We start from the raw sequence: 18,505 nt of genomic DNA, 5'->3' as shown, positions 1-18,505 counted from the left end.
ATCCTTAGCGAAATAAATTTTAAATACAAGATTAAGGACCCAAAAAAGTATTTTGGAATATACAGTAAAAGGGCAATTAGAACTCTGCTTTTTGAAAGTTAAAAATGCAGTAAGGGTCCAGATGGATTTGAAATAAGATTTTGGAATTCATCTTTAGAATCCTTCCCATGGGAAAATGCTTTGCTTAGATAGAATCCTCTTTTTAAAAGCCACAGTTGATAAGAGTTTGAAGGTTGGACACTAGAGGGAACTAGAGAGAACTAAAGGTTACAATTAAAGGAGAAGAACAATTAAATTTGACTCACCAATACAGAATGAAGAAAAATATTTTTAACATTGGATAAAGGTTGGTTATTTTTGAAGAATGGACTAAGAAATTAATGATAAACGTGCCTGTCTCTATAAATACTGTTTAAAAGATGTTAGGAAAAATTTAATAAGTTGTATTTGGCACAACTGAGACTGATTTGAAAGTGGATTTTAAAATCACAGGCTACAAGAATGATATGGTAAAAGATGCTACACTGGACATAAAAAAGAAGCTATATGTTAATAACTGATATGTTAATAACTAGGGAGGATATTCAAATAACAAACTAAGAGAATGACTGGGATAATTTTCGTACACTGGATTTACAAAAGAGGCTTGTTAAAGCTTTGAAGAATTTTTTGAGAAGGGACAAAACAAAAATGAAAAAAAGGAGGTTCTAGGATAAGAGTGTTAAAAGTAAAAGGAAGGTATATAAAACTGGTTTATTTGATCAAGATTAAATACATATATTGTCATCTGTAATTATCGTTAATCGACTTTTGCTGACTGGGACTGAACAATGAGGCTTTAAAGATTTGTTTATAGATATTGAGATAGACTACGAGAAGAAGAAATCATTTGTTGTATTTTAAGAAAAGTTAATAAGTTACTAAAATTGTTTACACCTGTGATGAAAGAGAAGTCATTTCTCTCTATATTAATTTTCCTGTCTTTACTTATATTTGCATTTTTTTTCCTATTTTTTCTTTCCTGCACTTTTTATTTTTTCCCCTTTTGATTCTTTTCCTTCTTCGTATTAGTTTTTATCTTTTTTAATTGTAATTTTTAATAACATTGTCATTAAGATAGATGCTACTCCCAGAGGAAGAACTACTTAGCTGACATAAGTGATGGCTAACTCAAGATGGCTGCCGTTAGGGTGCAATCAAAGTTCTGTTGTGTTTCAATTTGCAAATTTTAAAAAGCAGAGCTTTCACTGCACTGTTGTGGCCACCAACTTGACTTTTCTGCCCACACCCCTGCACGCACCACAGCCTAACCTGCTCCATGTTCACAAACCAGCTCATGGTGCGCATCTTAAAGCCATTCACTCCTTGCACCCAGCTTGGAAAGTCAGCACTGGGGTGTTGCTTCCATTCATTCCAGAATAAACCATTTATTCTCATCCAGGAATGGCACTTTAATGCCAGAACGTGCCATGAAGGAGATGGCCTAGCAGAGGATCAATTATGAGAGCTCTTCTCTCGCTCTCTCGCTCTCTCCCACCAGCCCCCACTCCCCATTTAATCCCGAATTGCTGCAAAGGAAGAAGAGTGACACCTAGCGTTGAAAAGGAAGAAGACCACCCACTGAAATTGGGTTGAGCCACCATTTTTTGTTGTTTTTTTTGCAGCCGCGGTCGGTTGTCCTTGCCAAAGATGGGAAGAATTGAAGACTTTTAAGGGCAATTTACTCACGATCCCTTCTGATCGTCAGCGAGGTCTGCTTTTCACCTTAGCGATCTACGTCTGCATGAACCATAAATGGTCGCACGGCAAAGCCTACCAGTAGGTCTTGGCTGTTTGAAAATCCATCAGTGGGTTCCAAAATCCATTCATCACATTTAAGCAACCAAAGAAGAACCTTCCAAGGGGCAACTAGAGACGCGTCGTCTATATGTTATATATGCAAGTTCATTAAAGACAGACTGGTCTTCGTGTAATCAAGCCCCCATTCGGGGAGGTTTCAGAGGGCAGATCAAAAAAAAAAGAAGAAAGGATACTGTGCTGGCAGAGGCAAAAATAAGAAAGACCCTTTAGGGGGAAAACTCTAACATCTGGATGAAAGTTAAGAACAAGAAAGACCGAAATTAAAATAATCCAAAGGCGACGGAGCAAATTTTCATAGATGGACAGGAACGCAGCGTTCTGAGAAAGGACACAGTCAGCCAGGATGCTCTTTGCTGCATGCACCACTTTATTGCAGCTTCCAGCACTTTGGAGAAATGACTGCAGGGAGGAGTCCTCAACTTATGACTGTTCGTTTAACGACAGTTCTAAGTTACGACGGCCTCGGTAAAAAATATCAGTCAATTTAAAAGAACACTCATGGACAGCAACGTTTTTCACCCAGCCTGGTTCGGCACATCTTTACAAACCCCAATTAACTCAGAAATGTAAAAAAAAAAAGTCTGAAGATAACCCTGTGGAGTAGTGGGGGAACTACAGATGAATGGCAGGCTGCAAATCACCCACTGCAGCCTTAAATTTTTTTTTCTCTCTCTCTTTCTGAATGGGCATTCAGACTGCCTGATTTTAACTGTTTAGTGTCAGAAACAGCCCAGTAAAACAGGCTAAGGGTAAAGTAAATTATCTAGAAGTAATTGTTCTTAGTTTAGTTTAGTTTAGTTTATTAATATTTCTATACCGCCCTTCTCCCGAAGGACTCAGGGCGGTGCACAGGGCAAGAATAAAATACAAAGTTACAAATATTAAAAGAAGATTAAATAGTTGCCCATTAAAACAATTAATACACTACATTTATAAAAACCCCAAAAATACAGCAATAAAAATACAAAAATAAAAACCCCACCAATCCCCCATCAGGCCAGGCCGGCTTGTTCGAACAAAAACGTCTTCAGATCGCGGCGAAAGGAGCGAAGATCGGGCGCCATCCGGAGCTCTACCGGTAACTGGTTCCATAGTTCCGGAGCGCCCACAGAGAAGGACCTCCCCCTGGGGGCCACCAATCGACATTCTCTGATCAGTGGCACCCTGAGGAGACCCTCTCTGTGGGAACGCACAGGGCGCAGGGAGGTTGATGCCGGCAGCAGGTGTTCCCTGAGGTACTCCGGACCCCTGCCATGTAGGGCCTTAAACACCATTACCAGTACCTTGAATCTCACCCGGAAGACAACTGGTAACCAATGCAGCTCACGGAGCAGAGGTGTAACATGGGAGTATCGGGAGACTCCCAGCACAACTCTCGCGGCTGCATTCTGTACCAGTTGGAGCCTCCGGGTGGTCCTCAAGGGCAGCCCCATGTAGAGAGCGTTACAGTAATCTAGACGAGAGGTCACGAGCGCATGAGTGACCGTTCTGTTCAAGTGCCCAGAGATAGACACAAACACATCTCCAAAAAAACAAGCATAAATATGAAAAAAAATTAGGCTTCGTTGACAGAGGGATATAGAATCGAGATCACATGAAGTACTAGTATCACTTTATAATGCCTTAATAACAACCCCACTTGGAATACTGCATCAGTTTTGGTCGCCACGATACGAAAAAACATATTAAGACTGTAGAAACAATGCAGTGAAGAGCAACAAAGATGATTAGGGAACTGGAAGCTAGAACATATAGAAAACAGTTGCAGGAATTGGGTATGTCTAGTTTAATTTTAATTTTAATTTTTTTAATTTTAATTCCATTTATATCCCGCCCTTCTCCGAAGACTCAGGGCAGCTTACAAGCTTAGCAGTAGCCTTCATTCTATGTATATGCCTGCTTATTAGGGCTTTCACACACACCCCCCAAGCGGCATTATTACAAAGTCAGCTTAATTGCCCCCAACAATCTGGGTCCTCATTTTACCTACCTCGGAAGGATGGAAGGCTGAGTCAACCTTGAGCCTGGTGGGACGCGAACCTGCACTAATTGCAGGCAGCTGGTTTTACTTAAGGAGGCATTAGCCCACTGCTCCACCAAGGCTGGTAATGAAGAGAAGGACGAGGGGGGACCCGATAGCAGTCTTCCAATATCTCAGGGGCTGCCCCAAAGAAGAGGGAGTCAAGCTATTCTCCAAAGCGCCCGAAGGCAGGACAAGAATCAACGGATGTAAATTAATCAAGGAGAGAAGCAACTTAGAACTAAGGAGAAATTTCCTGACAGTTAGAACAATTAACCAGTGGAACAACCTGCCTTCAGAAGCTGTGGGTGCTTCATCACCGGAGGCTTTTAAGAAGAGATTGGACAGCCATTTGTCTGAAATCGTACAGGGTTTCCTGTTTGAGCAGGGGGGTTGGACTAGAAGACCACCAAGGTCCCTTCCAGCTCTATTCTGGTTGACTGATGTTTTCTTTTTCCACAAAACCCACGGCTCTCCAGAAGACGTGGACGCCTCTCTGGTGCGCACGGAGGATGGTGCCACGTGGGCTACTTCAGGCTCCCCATCAAGAAAATGAGTTTGCTATTTATAGGCACCCACACAAAGACTGGAGTGGTTATTTACTTAAGAAAAGACTTTTCGGCAAGATTGATTGAATCGGATAAACAAGGGAGATATGTTAGTATTGAATTAACACTACAAGGAAAGAAAGTTCTTCTTATTGGATTATATGCTCCAAATCAACAACAGCAAAAAAATTTTAAATTTTTACATCAGAGACTAATTGAACTGGATTACAAATCTGTTATTATGATGGGGGACTGGAATGGGGTTTTGGTGCCATCTGAAGATAAGAAGGGATCTTCTAAAAACTTTTTTAATTCAAAATTGCCTAAAGCTTTTTTATATTTGAAGGAAGATCTGGAATTAAGAGATGTATGGCGGGAAAGGAATATGACAGACAGAGATTTTACTTTTTTTTCAGATAGACATAAATCTTTTTCCAGGATTGACTTCATTTTGATTACTACTGATCTAAGAAAAAATAAAAAAAATAAAATGAGTTTGCTATTTATAGGCACCCACACAGATTTTTTTTTTAAAAAATGTACTCAACTCCACAAATGTGGGCGACGCGGAGACCGCCGGTTTTGCCTCCGAGGCGGAGGGAAGGGGTTAAAAGAAATGTGCGTGCTTGTGAAAGAGTGAGCCAGCGAGCGTGAATGGCTGGTCTTCGGGTACAGGGTCCCATATAATAAGACTATTTGTATTCATACTGGCAGAATAAACACTCAGTGTTCATGCCAAGCCAGCTTCGCGCTAGTAATTTCAGCCCAAACACAGCTCAGTCCCATGGGAATTTCCCTACTCCCCTGGTCTCCAACCACTCCAATGTGAAATGAGAGCTAAGAAGTGGATTGGGGAGGGGTTAGGGTTAGGGTGGGGGGTAGAGAAATAGAGGCAGACAAAGACCAGCAAAGAGAAACCTGCTTGCTGCACTTGAACGCGCTCTCGCGCTGTGCAAGGAGAAATGGTAACGTTATCAAGGGTTTCGCCGTCCAGCTGCTTATAGGACGTCTCTTAAAATCTTCCGGTCCTCTAATTTTTCCATTACCTTAAAAAAAAAATCTCTATCTCTGTCTGGACAGAGCAGTGTCAATCCGACATCCTGCCTAGAATAATATGTTACTAAAAGCAAATGTCGGAATTTAAAATGGAAGGTTCCTCGGTGCTCTCGGATCTTGGTGGTTTTCTTGCAAGGTGTTTCATTACCCAAACTAGGTAACATCATCCGTCACCACGGATGACGTTACCTAGTTTGGTAGTTTGGTAATAAAACACCTGCCAGAAAACCACCAAGCTCAGACAACACCAAGGACCCCTCATTCGACCTAGTCTAAAGAAAAGAAGAAATAGGGGACACACGATAGCAGTGTTACACTATTTGAGGGGCTGCCACAAGGAAGAGGGGGCCAGGTTGTTCACCAGAGCACCAGAGGGAAGGACGAGAAACAACGGATGGAAACCGATCAAAGAGAGAAGCAACCTGGAATTAAGGAGAAACTTCCTGACAGTGAGGATTAACCAGTGGAACAGCTTGCCACCAGAAATCATGGGCGCTCCATCACTGGAGATTTTTAAGTAGAGACTAGACATTCACCTGTCTGGGACAGTATAGGTTCTCCTGCTTGAGCAGAGGGCTGGACTAGAAGACCTCCAAGGTCCCTTCCAGCATTCTATTCTATTCTATTCTATTCTATTCTATTCTATTCTATTCTATTCTATTCTATTCTATTCTATTCTATTCTATTCTATTCTATTCTACTCTACTCTACTCTACTCTACTCTACTCTACTCTACTCTACTCTATTCTAAATTTCATTCTACTCTACTCTACTCTACTCTACTCTACTCTACTCTACTCTATTCTATTCTATTCTACAAATATTCTCCTTTATTGGAACTTAACCTTAAAACAGATCTATTTTGATTGGGGCCGAGACCTCTTCCAGATGTCTTTTATAAAACAATAAAGGAGGTGAAGTGCACACTGCCACTATCCCTATAATGCAAAATGAGGTGGAACAATGCAGGTAGTCCTCGACCTATGACCACAATAGGGATTGGAGAATTCATAGTTGAACGGGGCGCTTGTTATGTAAGGAATCATGTGACCACGCCCAATTTTAAACCTTGTTTGCCATGGTTGTTAAATCAAATCACTGCAGTCGTTAAACGAGGACCACGCGACCACGACTGTGACCTACTCTGCTGGCTTCCTCGTTGTCTGGAAGGTCACAAACGACAATCACAAGACTGCAGGAGGTTGCAACCATCACAAATGCCAAGTGCCTGAATTACGACTGTGTGACGCTGCGGATGCTGTGATGGTCATAAGCGCAAGAACGAGTTATAAGTCCCTTTTTTGCAGCACTTGCATTGCTTCAAATGATCCCTAACTGAATGGTCTTATGTAGAGGACAATGGGTCTTCTGAACGTCCTTCAAAGGAAGGGCTTCCCGAGTCCCTTTGATGACAGGGAAGAACATTTTCTCGGCAAACTTGCTGTCCTCTTTCAGTCTCAGAGTTAAGATCATCCTGGCTAATTGAGGATTATAAGAATAGAAATTCACCCCAAAAAATTGGGAAAAATTGGCGCAGTGGTTAGAATGTAGTAACTGCAGCTACTTCCACTGATTGCTGACTGCCAGCTGTTCAGCAGTTTGAATCTTCATTGGCTCAAGGTTGACTCAGCCTTCCATCCTTCCAAGGTAGGTAAAATGAAGATCCGGATTGTTGGGGGCAAATATCCTGACTCTGTAAACCGCTTAGAGAGGGCTGTAAAGCACCGTGAAGCAGTATATAAGTCTAAGTGCTATTGCTATTGCTAATGACCAGGATGATATTCAACCATAATTGCAGGCTGATTAATGTCATAAGTCAAGGACCAACTGTATAACCTCTCCCCACTCTTCCTTCACAAAGTGTTCCAATAAAACTACTCTTTACCCAAATCATCCAATCAACCAACCACAATGTAATCGTAACAAATACCGTATTTATTGGCGTATAACACGCACTTTTTCTTCCTGAAAATAGGGGGCAAATGATGTGTGCGTGTTATACGCCGATATAATGTTAATGACCCATAGTAAATACCGCACCTTTTTAAAATGAGGCGCGTGTTATACGCCGGTGCGTGTTATACGCCGATAAATATGGTATTTAGACTGTTATTTCAAGTAATTCAATCCACTTCACATACACAGAGTCCAGTAATCCAAAAAAAGGATGTTAGATCACACCAAGCATAATGTGAAACATAGCAGTAGGGTCTTTTTTGTAGTACAATTCCAGGAAAACAATATATATATAAAAAATAAAAGCAATACAAAAAAAAAGCTAGGCATAAAGTCAATATTTTAAAAACCCATATGATACAGTCCTGCAGGGGAAACAATGGGAGAACCTGGGGACAGAGTTAAAAGAGGAATCAGCCTAGAATCCCTGTGTAGCCACAAGTGAGCTCCATTACTTCAAATGGTCCCTAAATGAATGGTCATATGTAGAGGACTACGGCTATTCTGAATGTCCTCCAAAGGACATTCACCTCCCTTGAATTCTGTGGACTCTTATCTAATTCTTAGTAGGTGCTAACTGTTAATTGAGAAGATTCCTGTACCTAAGCTGCTTAGCAATAAGTCAGTTTGATTGGATCATCACCTGTGGATGTGATCTTTTAGTGCCTGACAATCCATAGCCAAAGTATATCTACGCTATAATTATGTATTTTGATGTGGTAAGCCCCCCACCCCCAAGTCTTTTGAAGTGAATGGCTATAATAACACCATCAAAGAATAGCAACAGTAACAGCACTTAGGCTTAATAGTGCTTTAAAGGTAAAGGTAAAAGTTCCCCAGCACATGCATGCTAGTCGTTTCCAACTCTAGGGGCCGGTGCTCATCTCTGTTTCAAAGCCGAAGAGCCAGCGCTTGTCCGAGGATGTCTCTGTGGTCATGTGGCCGGCATGACTAGACGTCAAAGGCGCACGGAACGCTGTTACCTTCCCACCGTAGTGGTCCCTATTTTTCTACTTGCATTTTTACGTGCTTTTGAACTGCTAGCTTGGCAGAAGCTGGGACGAGTAACAGGCGCTCACTCTGTTATGCGGCACTCGGGATTCGACCCGCCAAACTGCCGACCATCTGATCGACAAGCTCAGCGTCCTAACCCACTGAGCCACTGTGTCCCTTAATAGTGCCTCTATAAGCCGTTTATAATGTCGGCATATTGCCTCCAACAATCTGGGTCCTCATTTTACCGACCTCGGAGGGATGGAAGGCTGAGCCGGTCAGGATCGAACTCCTGGCAATGAGCAAAGTTAGCCTGCAATACTGCATTCTCACCACACGCAGAAAAAAAAGTGCTTTTAATTTTAACACCATCAAACAAGAAGATCTGCATATCCTTGGGAAGAACTTGACGGGTGAACAAAAATGCCAAATCCAGTCTAAATATCTGATTGCGTGACCAACCACAATAATATGCTCGCTGGGGGAGTTCTTGGAGATAAGTCCACACATCCTAAAGTTGCCACGTTTGTGAAAACGGCGATCTAAACTTAGCCCTATTCTCATATCTTATCCGTAAGCCCAGGACAGAGTGAAAACAAAGAATGAAATTGGGTCTTCTCCATTCTTTCAATGCCCATTCCAGGGTTCACACAGATAGGAAGACAAGTGATAGTCAGGACCAGAATATGGCTTAATATTCCAATATAAGGGAATATTTGTAGATCAGGGTTGAGATGAGGGGGGCCCGTGGTGCTCTCTGAGCTTGGTGGTTTTCTTGCAGACGTTTCATGACCCAACCAGGTAACATCATCAGTGCACATGAGGCCAAACAATCAATCAAACAATCAAACAAACAAACAAACAAACAAACAAGAGAACAATACCCTCAAGTCCTTACATGGCATGGGTCCGGAATACCTCGGGGACCACCTGCTGCCGGCGTCGACTCCCCTCCGCCCCGTGCGTTCCCACAGAGAGGGCCTCCTCAGGGTGCCTCCGGTCAGGGAATGCCGGCTGGTGGCCCCCAGGGGGAGGGCCTTCTCTGTGGGCGCCCCGGCTTTATGGAACCAACTGCCGGTGGAGCTCCGGATGGCACCGGATCTCCGCTCCTTCCGGCGCGGGTTAAAGACCCATTTATTCGAACAAGCTGGCCTGGCCTGATGGGGGAACGTGAGGGTTTTAATAGGTTTTATATTCTGGTTGTTTTAATTGGGCAATTATTTAATCCTTTTTTTAACTTTTGTATTTCTATTTCTATGCCCTGTTCACCGCCCTGAGTCCTTCGGGAGAAGGGCGGTATAAAAATTTAATAAATAAATAATAATAATAATGATGATGGAATGATAAGAAGAAAACCAGACTCAACCAACACTGGCAGGACAAGCTACTGTATGTAAACAGGCACTAAACCCCACCCTCGCTAGCATTGATGATTTTACTTATTTGGGTCTGCAAGCAAACAACGATGCCCAGAGAGCACCAGTGATTCCACAGGGCTTCGTATCTTTGACATTAGAAGGATAAACAGAAGATTCAATATTTGTATTTGGGGTGTTTTTTTTTTGTAAAAAAAACAATTTTGAGATGCCAAGTGTACTTTATTGCTTTAAAAAATAATAATCCCAACCGTGCTTTGAACTTGTCAGCAAAACGAAACAGTTGTTAAGACAGGGAGGGAAGAAGTAAGAGAGAGGGAGAAAGAGGGAGGGAGAGAGAGAGAGAGAGAGAGAGAGAGAAAGGAGGGAAGGAGGTAGAAAGAGTTAGGGAGGGAGCAAGAAAGGGAGGGAGGGAGGGAAGGAAAGAGAGAGAGGAAGGGAGAGAGAAGAAGGAAAGGAGAAAGAAAAGGAGGGAGAGAGAAAGGGAGAGAGAGGGAGGGAGGGAGAGAGAAGGAGAGAGAGAGAAGGAAGAGGGAGGGTGGGAGGATGGAGGAGAAAAAGAGGAAGGGAGAAAGGGAGGGAGAGAGTGGAAGAAAGGGAGAGGGAGAGAGGGAAGAAGGAGAGAGAGGTGGAGAGAGAAGGAGGGGAAGAGAGAAAGAGGAGAGAGGAAAGGAGAAAGGGGAAGGAGAGAGGGAGACAGAGAGAGGGGGAAGAAGGAGAGAGAAGAGGAGAGAGAGAAAAAGGAGAGAAGGAGAGAGAGGAGAGAGAGAGAGAGAAAGAAGGAGAGAAGGAGAGAGAGAGGAGGAGAGAGAGGGAAGGAGAGGACAGGAGAGGTTGAGATTTCTGTATAAAAAGCAGGTAACAAACCAAACAGGTAGACTTGCCTCATTCCCTCCGGGAAGCCTATTCATCTGTACCACCTGCCCTTGATCATCCAGGACCAGCTCTGTGTACGTCAGCAAGTCAGAAGGCAGAGGAGGAGCAGGGAGAATCGCAAACTCCTTCATAAAGTCCCATAATTTGATCAGAGCCTATAGGAATCAAAAGGGGGAAAAAAAGGTTTTGCTTATTTGTTCAGGTAAAGTCAAAGGTTCCCCCGCACACGCGTGCTAATTGTTTCCAACTCTAGGGGACGGTGCTCATCTCCGTTTCAAAGCCGAAGAGCCAGCGCTTGTCCGCGGACGTCTCCGTGGTCATGTGGCCGGCGTGACTAGACGCCAAAGGCGCACGGAACGCTGTTACCTTCCCACCGTAGTGGTCCCTATTTTTCTACTTGCGTTTTTACGTGCTTTCGAACTGCTAGGTTGGCAGAAGCTGGGACGAGTAACAGGCGCTCACTCTGTTACGCGGCACTCGGGATTCGACCCGCCAAACTGCCGACCTTCTGATCGACAAGCTCAGCGTCCTAACCCACTGAGCCACCATGTCCCTTATTTGTTAGCCCTTTCATTATTTTTTCTAATCCCGCTGATCTCCCGCTGTAACAAGACACTAAGATTCTGTAGCCTGAACTTGGGACAAAATCAAATGTGGGTTGCATATCATGGCTTGTTCTCCGTCAACCTAGATTAAAGTAGAAAGCGTAAATTTAATGCCTTTGGACCCCGGGTAACCTCTCCCTCCAAAACCTGCTGCTGAATTGTATTTTGTCATGGGACTGAAAAAATAATAATTACGGCAGAAGGAATTCTGAATGCATTTAACAATGTGCTGCCTTTTTAATTCAGTGAAATCCAACAAATCCAACAAAGTAAAACCTACTTCTTCATTCTGACCTTGCACATTTGGGGAGGTGGGGGGGGGAGGAAATGCATCCCTTATTTGTCAACATTTGTAAAATTTATTGGCCGCCCATATTCAGGTTCTAAATATATCGGATAGAGCAATAGTTCTCAAATCTGTAGTCTGCACACTCCTGGGGGGGGGATGTGATGTCATCACAGGGGGTCCGCGGAGGCTTGAAAACATGTTGTGATTTAAATCACGAATTAAATCTTGGGGTTCCATGGCCATGGTGCGTGGCCACAAAAGGTATTTAAAGGGGGGGAGGGGTCCGCGGTGAAGAACCCCCGTGATAGAGCATTATTAGAGACAGGGTATTTCTCCATCTCTCCCAAGTTTAAAACTAAAGAAGTGAAAAGTTTCCCATGTCCAGCTGTGTCCAACTCTGGGGGTGGGGTGGGGTGGTCATCTCCATTTCCTAGCTGAGGGAACCAGCTTTGTCCGAAGAAGCTTCTCCGTGGTCATGTGGCTGGCAGGACTACATGAACATTGTTACCTTCCCACCAGAGTGGTACCTATTTATCTGCTTTCATTTGCATGCTTTCAAAATGCTAGGTGGGCCTTGGTGGAGCAGTGGGCTAATGCCTCCTTAAGTAACACCAGCTGCCTGCAATTAGTGCAGGTTCGAGTCCCACCAGGCTCAAGGTTAACTCAGCCTTCCATCCTTCCGAGGTAGGTAAAATGAGGACCCAGATTGTTGGGGGCAATAAGCTGATTTTGTAATAATGCCGCTTGTGGGGGGCCCCCGAAAGCCCTAATAAGCAGGCATATACATAGAATGAAGGCTATTGCTAAGCACATTGATTTGTGCTTTAGATTGTAAGCCGCCCTGAGTCTTCGGAGAAGGGTGGGATATAAATGGGATTAAAAAAAATAAGATAGATAGATAGATAGATAGATAGATAGATAGATAGATAGATAGATAGACAGACAGACAGACAGACAGACAGACAGACAGACAGGATAACCTTTATTGTCAATTTTTACTGTGGGCACACTGGCACGCATTAAAAATGAAATTCTGTTGCCTGCTCTCCAAAGGGTACACATACATAACACACATATAGACATGCCCTATACCAGTGATGGCGAACCTTTTAGAGACTGAGTGCCCCAAACCCGCCCCCGCCCCTGCCCCCACCCCACCCACCCACAGGGCCACCCACTACCTACTGCAGATCGCCTACTGCAGATCGCCCAGGCAGCCGAGCAGTGCCATGGCCACCAGGCCCTATGCCCACACTCCACATCATCATCTGCATGCGATGGGGCACGAGTGCAGTGTCTTGTTCCGCTGCCCGGCTGCCATGTCCTTGGCTGCACTGCTCAGGGGCGATTCTCTGGAAAGGCTGCTGGTGAGGAGGGGGCTGTGGCAATGGCGTGCGTGCCCACAGAGAGGGCTCTAAGTGCCACCTCTGGCACGTGTGCCACAGGTTCACCACCACTGCCCTATACATACATAGATATATACCTATACCTTTACATATAAATACATATACATATTGCTGGAGAAGATTCCTGCGAGTCCCTTGGACTGCAAGGCGATCAAACCGGTCAGTCCTAGAGGAGATTAACCCTGACTGCTCTTTAGAAGGCCAGATCCTGAAGCTAAAACTCCAATACTTTGGCCACCTAATGAGAAGGAAGGACTCACTGGAAAAGAGCCTAATGCTGGGAAAGATGGAGGGCAAGAGAAGAAGGGGACGACAGAGAATGAGTCGGCTGAAGCAGCAGGCGTGAGCCTAAATGGACTCCAGCAGATGGTAGAGGACAGGAAGGCCTGGAGGAACATTGTCCATGGGGTCGCGATGGGTCGGACATGACTTCGCAGCTAAGAACAACATATAAATATTAATCACTGTCCATCTTGAATACATCGTGGAAAGAGGACGCTTGGGAGTTCACAACGTTGATGCTGTATGGAACAAAACGGTGACTGATTCCGGATGTTCTGCTTCGGGTACCACGAAGCCCCCTCCTCCCAGAAGGTAACAAGGAAAACAGGTTGTGAAGAGGATGTGTAGCATCCCAAACAATCCTATAGACCCTGGTCAAGCAACGCTTATTTTATATGCCAGGGGCAAGTAACAGGAGCTCAACCCAAACTAGGAGAGTAGAAACACCTTCCTTACCTGTCGAAACATTTCAGGAATATCATACACGTAGGTTGTCCCCAGGGACTGGGCCTGGAATCTCTTTGACTGGAGTAAGTCCTTCGTCACATAAGGAGTATTGATCAGCATCCCATGTAAGGGCCCTTGCTTATCACCATAAGCCTGGAACATAATCTGAAAAGAAGAGAATGTACATCCAGGATTAAGTCAGAACATCGTGAATTTTTTTTTGTTTAATCCCTCAGTCTGGATTCAGCTACACTCTATGTCCAGAAATATTTTCTACAAGCTTTAAGCTTTCAGTTAACTGAGAATCCTGGAAAATATATTCCAACAGATCGGGAAAGCAGGTAAGAACTTGAGTCAATATAGGTAGTCCTCAACTTACAACCACGACTGGGACCAGAATTTCCATTGATAAATAATACGGTCGCTAAGTGAGTTGCACCCAATTATATGACCTTTTGGGGGGGGGCAGAGTTGTTAAGTAAATTATTGCAATTGGTAAGTGAATCATGTAGACCAGGGGAATGAGGGAATGACCAGTCACGCGTGCCTGGTTGAGGAATTCTGGGAGTTGAAGTCCACAAGTTATAAAAGGGGCAAGTTTAAAGACCCCCTGAGGTAGATGTTAAGCAAATCCGGCTTCCCTCATTGACTTTGTCAGAAGCCAGCTGGGAAGGTCATAAATCACAAATCACATGATCCCAGGATGCTGCAACCTAGCAAATACAGGCCAGTTGCCAAGAGCCTGAATATTCATCACACTAACCATGGGAATGCTGTGACAGTCATATCCATGGGGATGCTGTAAGGACCAGCTCTCATTTTCTCATTTTTATCATCTTTTTAAGCCACCTGTCAAACTGGCCCCAGCCTGCTCCCTAGGAAAGAACGACCCTCGACTCCAGAGGTGTTAAAGAAAAAGTTGAGTGCAGCGTGAGGGATGCAAGCTCTGAAGGAAAACCCCACGAAAATCACATATTGAAAGCAATCGCCAATCCTCCCCTGGGAGAATGGTCCAATTACGCTCTGTTCCCATGTTTTGAGATCCCGGTGTCTCAGGCGCTATTGTAAATTCCTTTCCCAGGGCCAGCGTCCTTGAAGGAAGGAAGATGGCTGGATTTGGCACCTCTAGTTCCTGTTAATGTCCATACCCCCCTCCCCGATTCCCACAGCATTCTTTCACACCTCCAGCACTCTTCCCTTCCCATATGCCCCCTTCCCCTTGGGTTATGGCAGTTGCTAGCGAATGTCAAAGAAAGCAAAGATAGGCATCTGACCCCACCAGGCCTTCGCTTCCAAAGGGAGGCGGGTGGCCTACAATTTTAATAAATAAATAAGTCACTTTTTTTTCCAGGTCCCTTCAGCCGCTAAATGACTGGCTGGTTGTGGCTCGGGGAATCCCTGTATAGTTAGTCCTTGACTTAAAACCACAACCAAGCCCAACATTTCCACTGCTAAGCAAGACCGTCATTAAGTGAGTCTTGCCCCGCTTTACGACCTTTCTTGCCACAGTTGTCAAGTAAACCGCTCCCCTTGTTAAGTTAGTAACACGGGTCTTTAAGCGCCGCTGGCTTCCCCCTTGACTTTGTTCGCCAGAAAGGGGCAAGAGGTGGTCACATGACCCTGGGATATTGCCAACGTTGCAACCGTCGTAAACATGAAGCAGTTGCCAAGCGTCTGAATTCTGATCGTGCAACCGTGGGGAGGCCGCAGCTGGTCGTAGGAAAAATGGTCATAAATCAGTGCCGTTGCAGTTTCAAACAGTCACTAAATCAATGAGTCGAGGGCTATTGTATTGAACCGGGAGCTGATAGCCACAGATAAGGAGGCCATAATTAAAAAAGGAACATTTTTCCAATGATAATTCTGCATTCATCTGATGTAGACCTACTTGTGCAGTTCTGGAATCCGTCACTTCTTTATACAGGCTTATGTCAAGGTAATAGCCGGACTCGTTGGTCAAGAACAGCCGGATCGGGATAGCCTTCCCGCTGGGTGCAAGCTGAATGTTAATCTTCAGCTCAGCTTGCAAGACTCGAAGTTTCCACAGACGGCTCCCGTAGCGCATAACCATGCTCCGAACAGACTCCTCGATCTGAGCCACAATGGGGAACAAAAATAAATCGAGTGAAAGGCGAGGATGAGGATAAACCACACAAAGCTTGCAAGGCCATTCGGCCAGAAGATCCAAGACCTCTTGGCTTTTCTTCTGGAGTTCAGGATACCAAAGATTGGATTCAAATCAGGGGTCTCCAACTTTGGCCACTTTTAAGACTTGTGGACTTCAACTCCCAGAATTCCTCAGCCAGAATAGCCGGCTGAGGAATTCTGGGAGTGGAAGTCCACATGTCTTAAACTTGCCATGGTTGGAGACCCCTGATTTAAATCTATTTTGACTATCTATTTTGGCAACGTTAGGACTTGTGGACTTCAACTCCCAGAATTCCTCAGCCGGAATGGCCAGCTGAGGAATTCTGGGAGTTGAAGTCCACATGTCTTGGAGATCCCTGATTAAACGATAGAGAGGCAAATTCCCATTGAATATGAGAAGCAGCTCTCTAAGAATAAAAGCAGTTTCTGACCGCGGAAACAGAGGCTGTTGCAGAAGCTTTAATGTGGATTCGTGCACTAAGACGTGGTTGTGTGAGGAGAAGTGGGAGCGGGTTAGCAAAACCGAAACATAGAAAGAATGTGTGCTAATTGAGACAGCCTTGAAGTGCTTGGTTCTCAGTAAGTTTATCAAAACTTCTATGGCAACAGTAACTGATGTGCTTTTTTATTAAGACAATAATTCTTAGAGAAGAGAATATTTGTAGCTCAGGATTGAAATGAGGGGTCCTCGGTGTTCTCTGAGCTTAGTCGTCTTCTTGAAGAGGTTTCCTTATCCACCCAGCACTAATGATGTTACCTAGTTTGATAAGGAAAACTCTGCAAGAAAACAATCAAGCTCAGAGCACACCATGGACCTCTCACAATCACTCTTTCTTGAAGACAGTAACAGTAAAGAGGCAGGGAAATAACCTGAGGCTTGCTAATTATGAATATCTACGCTTATAAGGGACGCGGTGGCTCAGTGGGTTAGGATGCTGAGCTTGTCGATCAGAAGGTCGGCAGTTTGGCGGGTCGAATCCCGAGTGCCGCGTAACAGAGTGAGCGCCTGTTACTCGTCCCAGCTTCTGCCCACCTAGCAGTTCGAAAGCACGTAAAAATGCAAGTAGAAAAATAGGGACCACTACGGTGGGAAGGTAACAGCGTTCCGTGCGCCTTTGGCATCTAGTCATGCCGGCCACATGACCACGGAGACGTCCTCGGACAAGCGCTGGCTCTTTGGCTTTGAAACGGAGATGAGCACCGGCCCCTAGAGTCGGAAACGACTAGCACGCACATGCGGGGGAACCTTTACTTTTACCTTTACCTATGCTTATAACATCTGTCACCAATGCCTATGTACGACTGTTTCATTTTCTCCTCCTCTCTTGAAATGAATAAATACGAGTGCCCCCTTTTGAATATAATTATTTCTATTTTATTTATGCATATCCCACCTTTATTGTTTTGTTTTCATAAACAATTCAAGGTGACAAAATACGTGCACTACTCCTTCCTCCTAATTTCCCCCAAAACGACGACAGTCAGTTGGACTGAAAAAGTGACTCCAAGTCGCCCAGCTGCCTTTCATGCCTGAGGCGGGACTAAAACACTCAGTCTCCTGGCAATTGGCCCAAAGTCATCCAACCAGCTTACACGGCTAAGGCAGAACTAGAACTCACAGTCTCCTGGTTTCTAGCCTGCTACTCAAACCATTCGACCAAGCTGGTTCAAGGAGTCCCTCCTATTATCTGCTGGAGGAAACTCCTCCACTGCACACTGTTAAATAAATAAATAAATAAATACTGCAGAGAGACTTGATTATTCTTTTTTGTCGGGTGGGGGTGGGGGGGGGGAGAGAGGTCTTGCATTTGATTCCACAATTGTAACTAGTCACCTTGATTTTCAGTGTAAGATTGTGGGTAATTGTGCGTATGTATGTATGTGCAGAGGCACAAGAGGGAATGGGGGAATGTATTGCCTTGGGAGGACGTCACACAAATTCACTTCCCCATCCAGGCAGTCTTAATGGGGAGAGAAACATTAACGGCAAAATTGTATGTGCAAAAACAGCATTCACGTCGTGTGTTTTGCTGCTGCCAAGCGCACCTTAAATCAACTCGGGGATTACTGCTCGGAGGCCTGTTATTCTGCCATTTTATTAAACTTTCGAATATACTGCTGTTTGGTAAATAGTGCATATTAAAAACAAGGCAATTGGAAGGCAGAGCTTGAGTTCTCTCAGAAACTCAAACGGTCTCTGTTCCCAAGAAGCTCTTTTCACAGTATCGAGACAGTGCAATTGTTAGATTCCTGATTGATTGATTGATTGATTGCCTGTTTTTGAGGGGAGAGTCCCACTTTTCAGCTGAAAAGAGTCCTTAGAACACTGATAAAGATTTTCATTAAAATAACCGGCATGGCTCAGCTTGGAAACCTTTCCCTTTCTCCTCAGGAATGGCTGGCTCAGGAATTCTGGGAGTTGAAGTCCACGAGTCATAAAAGAGCCAAGGTTGCCTACCCCTGGCCTAGTGGTTAAGGCACCAGAATTCTAGTCCCGCCTTAAGCATGAAGGACAAGTGGGTGACTTTGGAACAATCATCGGGAGACTGTGAGTTCTAGTCCCGTTTTAGACATGAAAGCCAGCTGGTGACTTTGGATCAATCACCACTGGGTTTTCTAGTCCTGCCTTAGGCATGTAGGACA

At 44.5% G+C, this 18,505-nt stretch overlaps 1 protein-coding gene across 1 annotated transcript in view; it reads right to left on the bottom strand.

Annotated features, from left to right (window-relative positions):
* Positions 1-18,505, bottom strand: part of ACACA (acetyl-CoA carboxylase alpha) — a 254,747-nt gene that overhangs the window by 72,795 nt on the left and 163,447 nt on the right. The window contains exons 39-41 of the mRNA XM_081313199.1: positions 15,603-15,806; positions 13,724-13,879; positions 10,574-10,840 (exon numbers count right to left, since the gene is read on the bottom strand). Coding sequence (XP_081169325.1) covers positions 10,574-10,840; positions 13,724-13,879; positions 15,603-15,806 — 627 coding nt within the window. The remainder of the gene's footprint in view (positions 1-10,573; positions 10,841-13,723; positions 13,880-15,602; positions 15,807-18,505) is intronic.

This window comes from Vipera berus, assembly GCF_964194415.1.
Source record: "Vipera berus genome assembly, chromosome: 1".
NCBI classification, from domain to species: domain Eukaryota; kingdom Metazoa; phylum Chordata; class Lepidosauria; order Squamata; family Viperidae; genus Vipera; species Vipera berus.
Note: the sequence above shows the minus strand (reverse complement) of the source record. Positions and strands in the feature narration are given on the sequence as shown.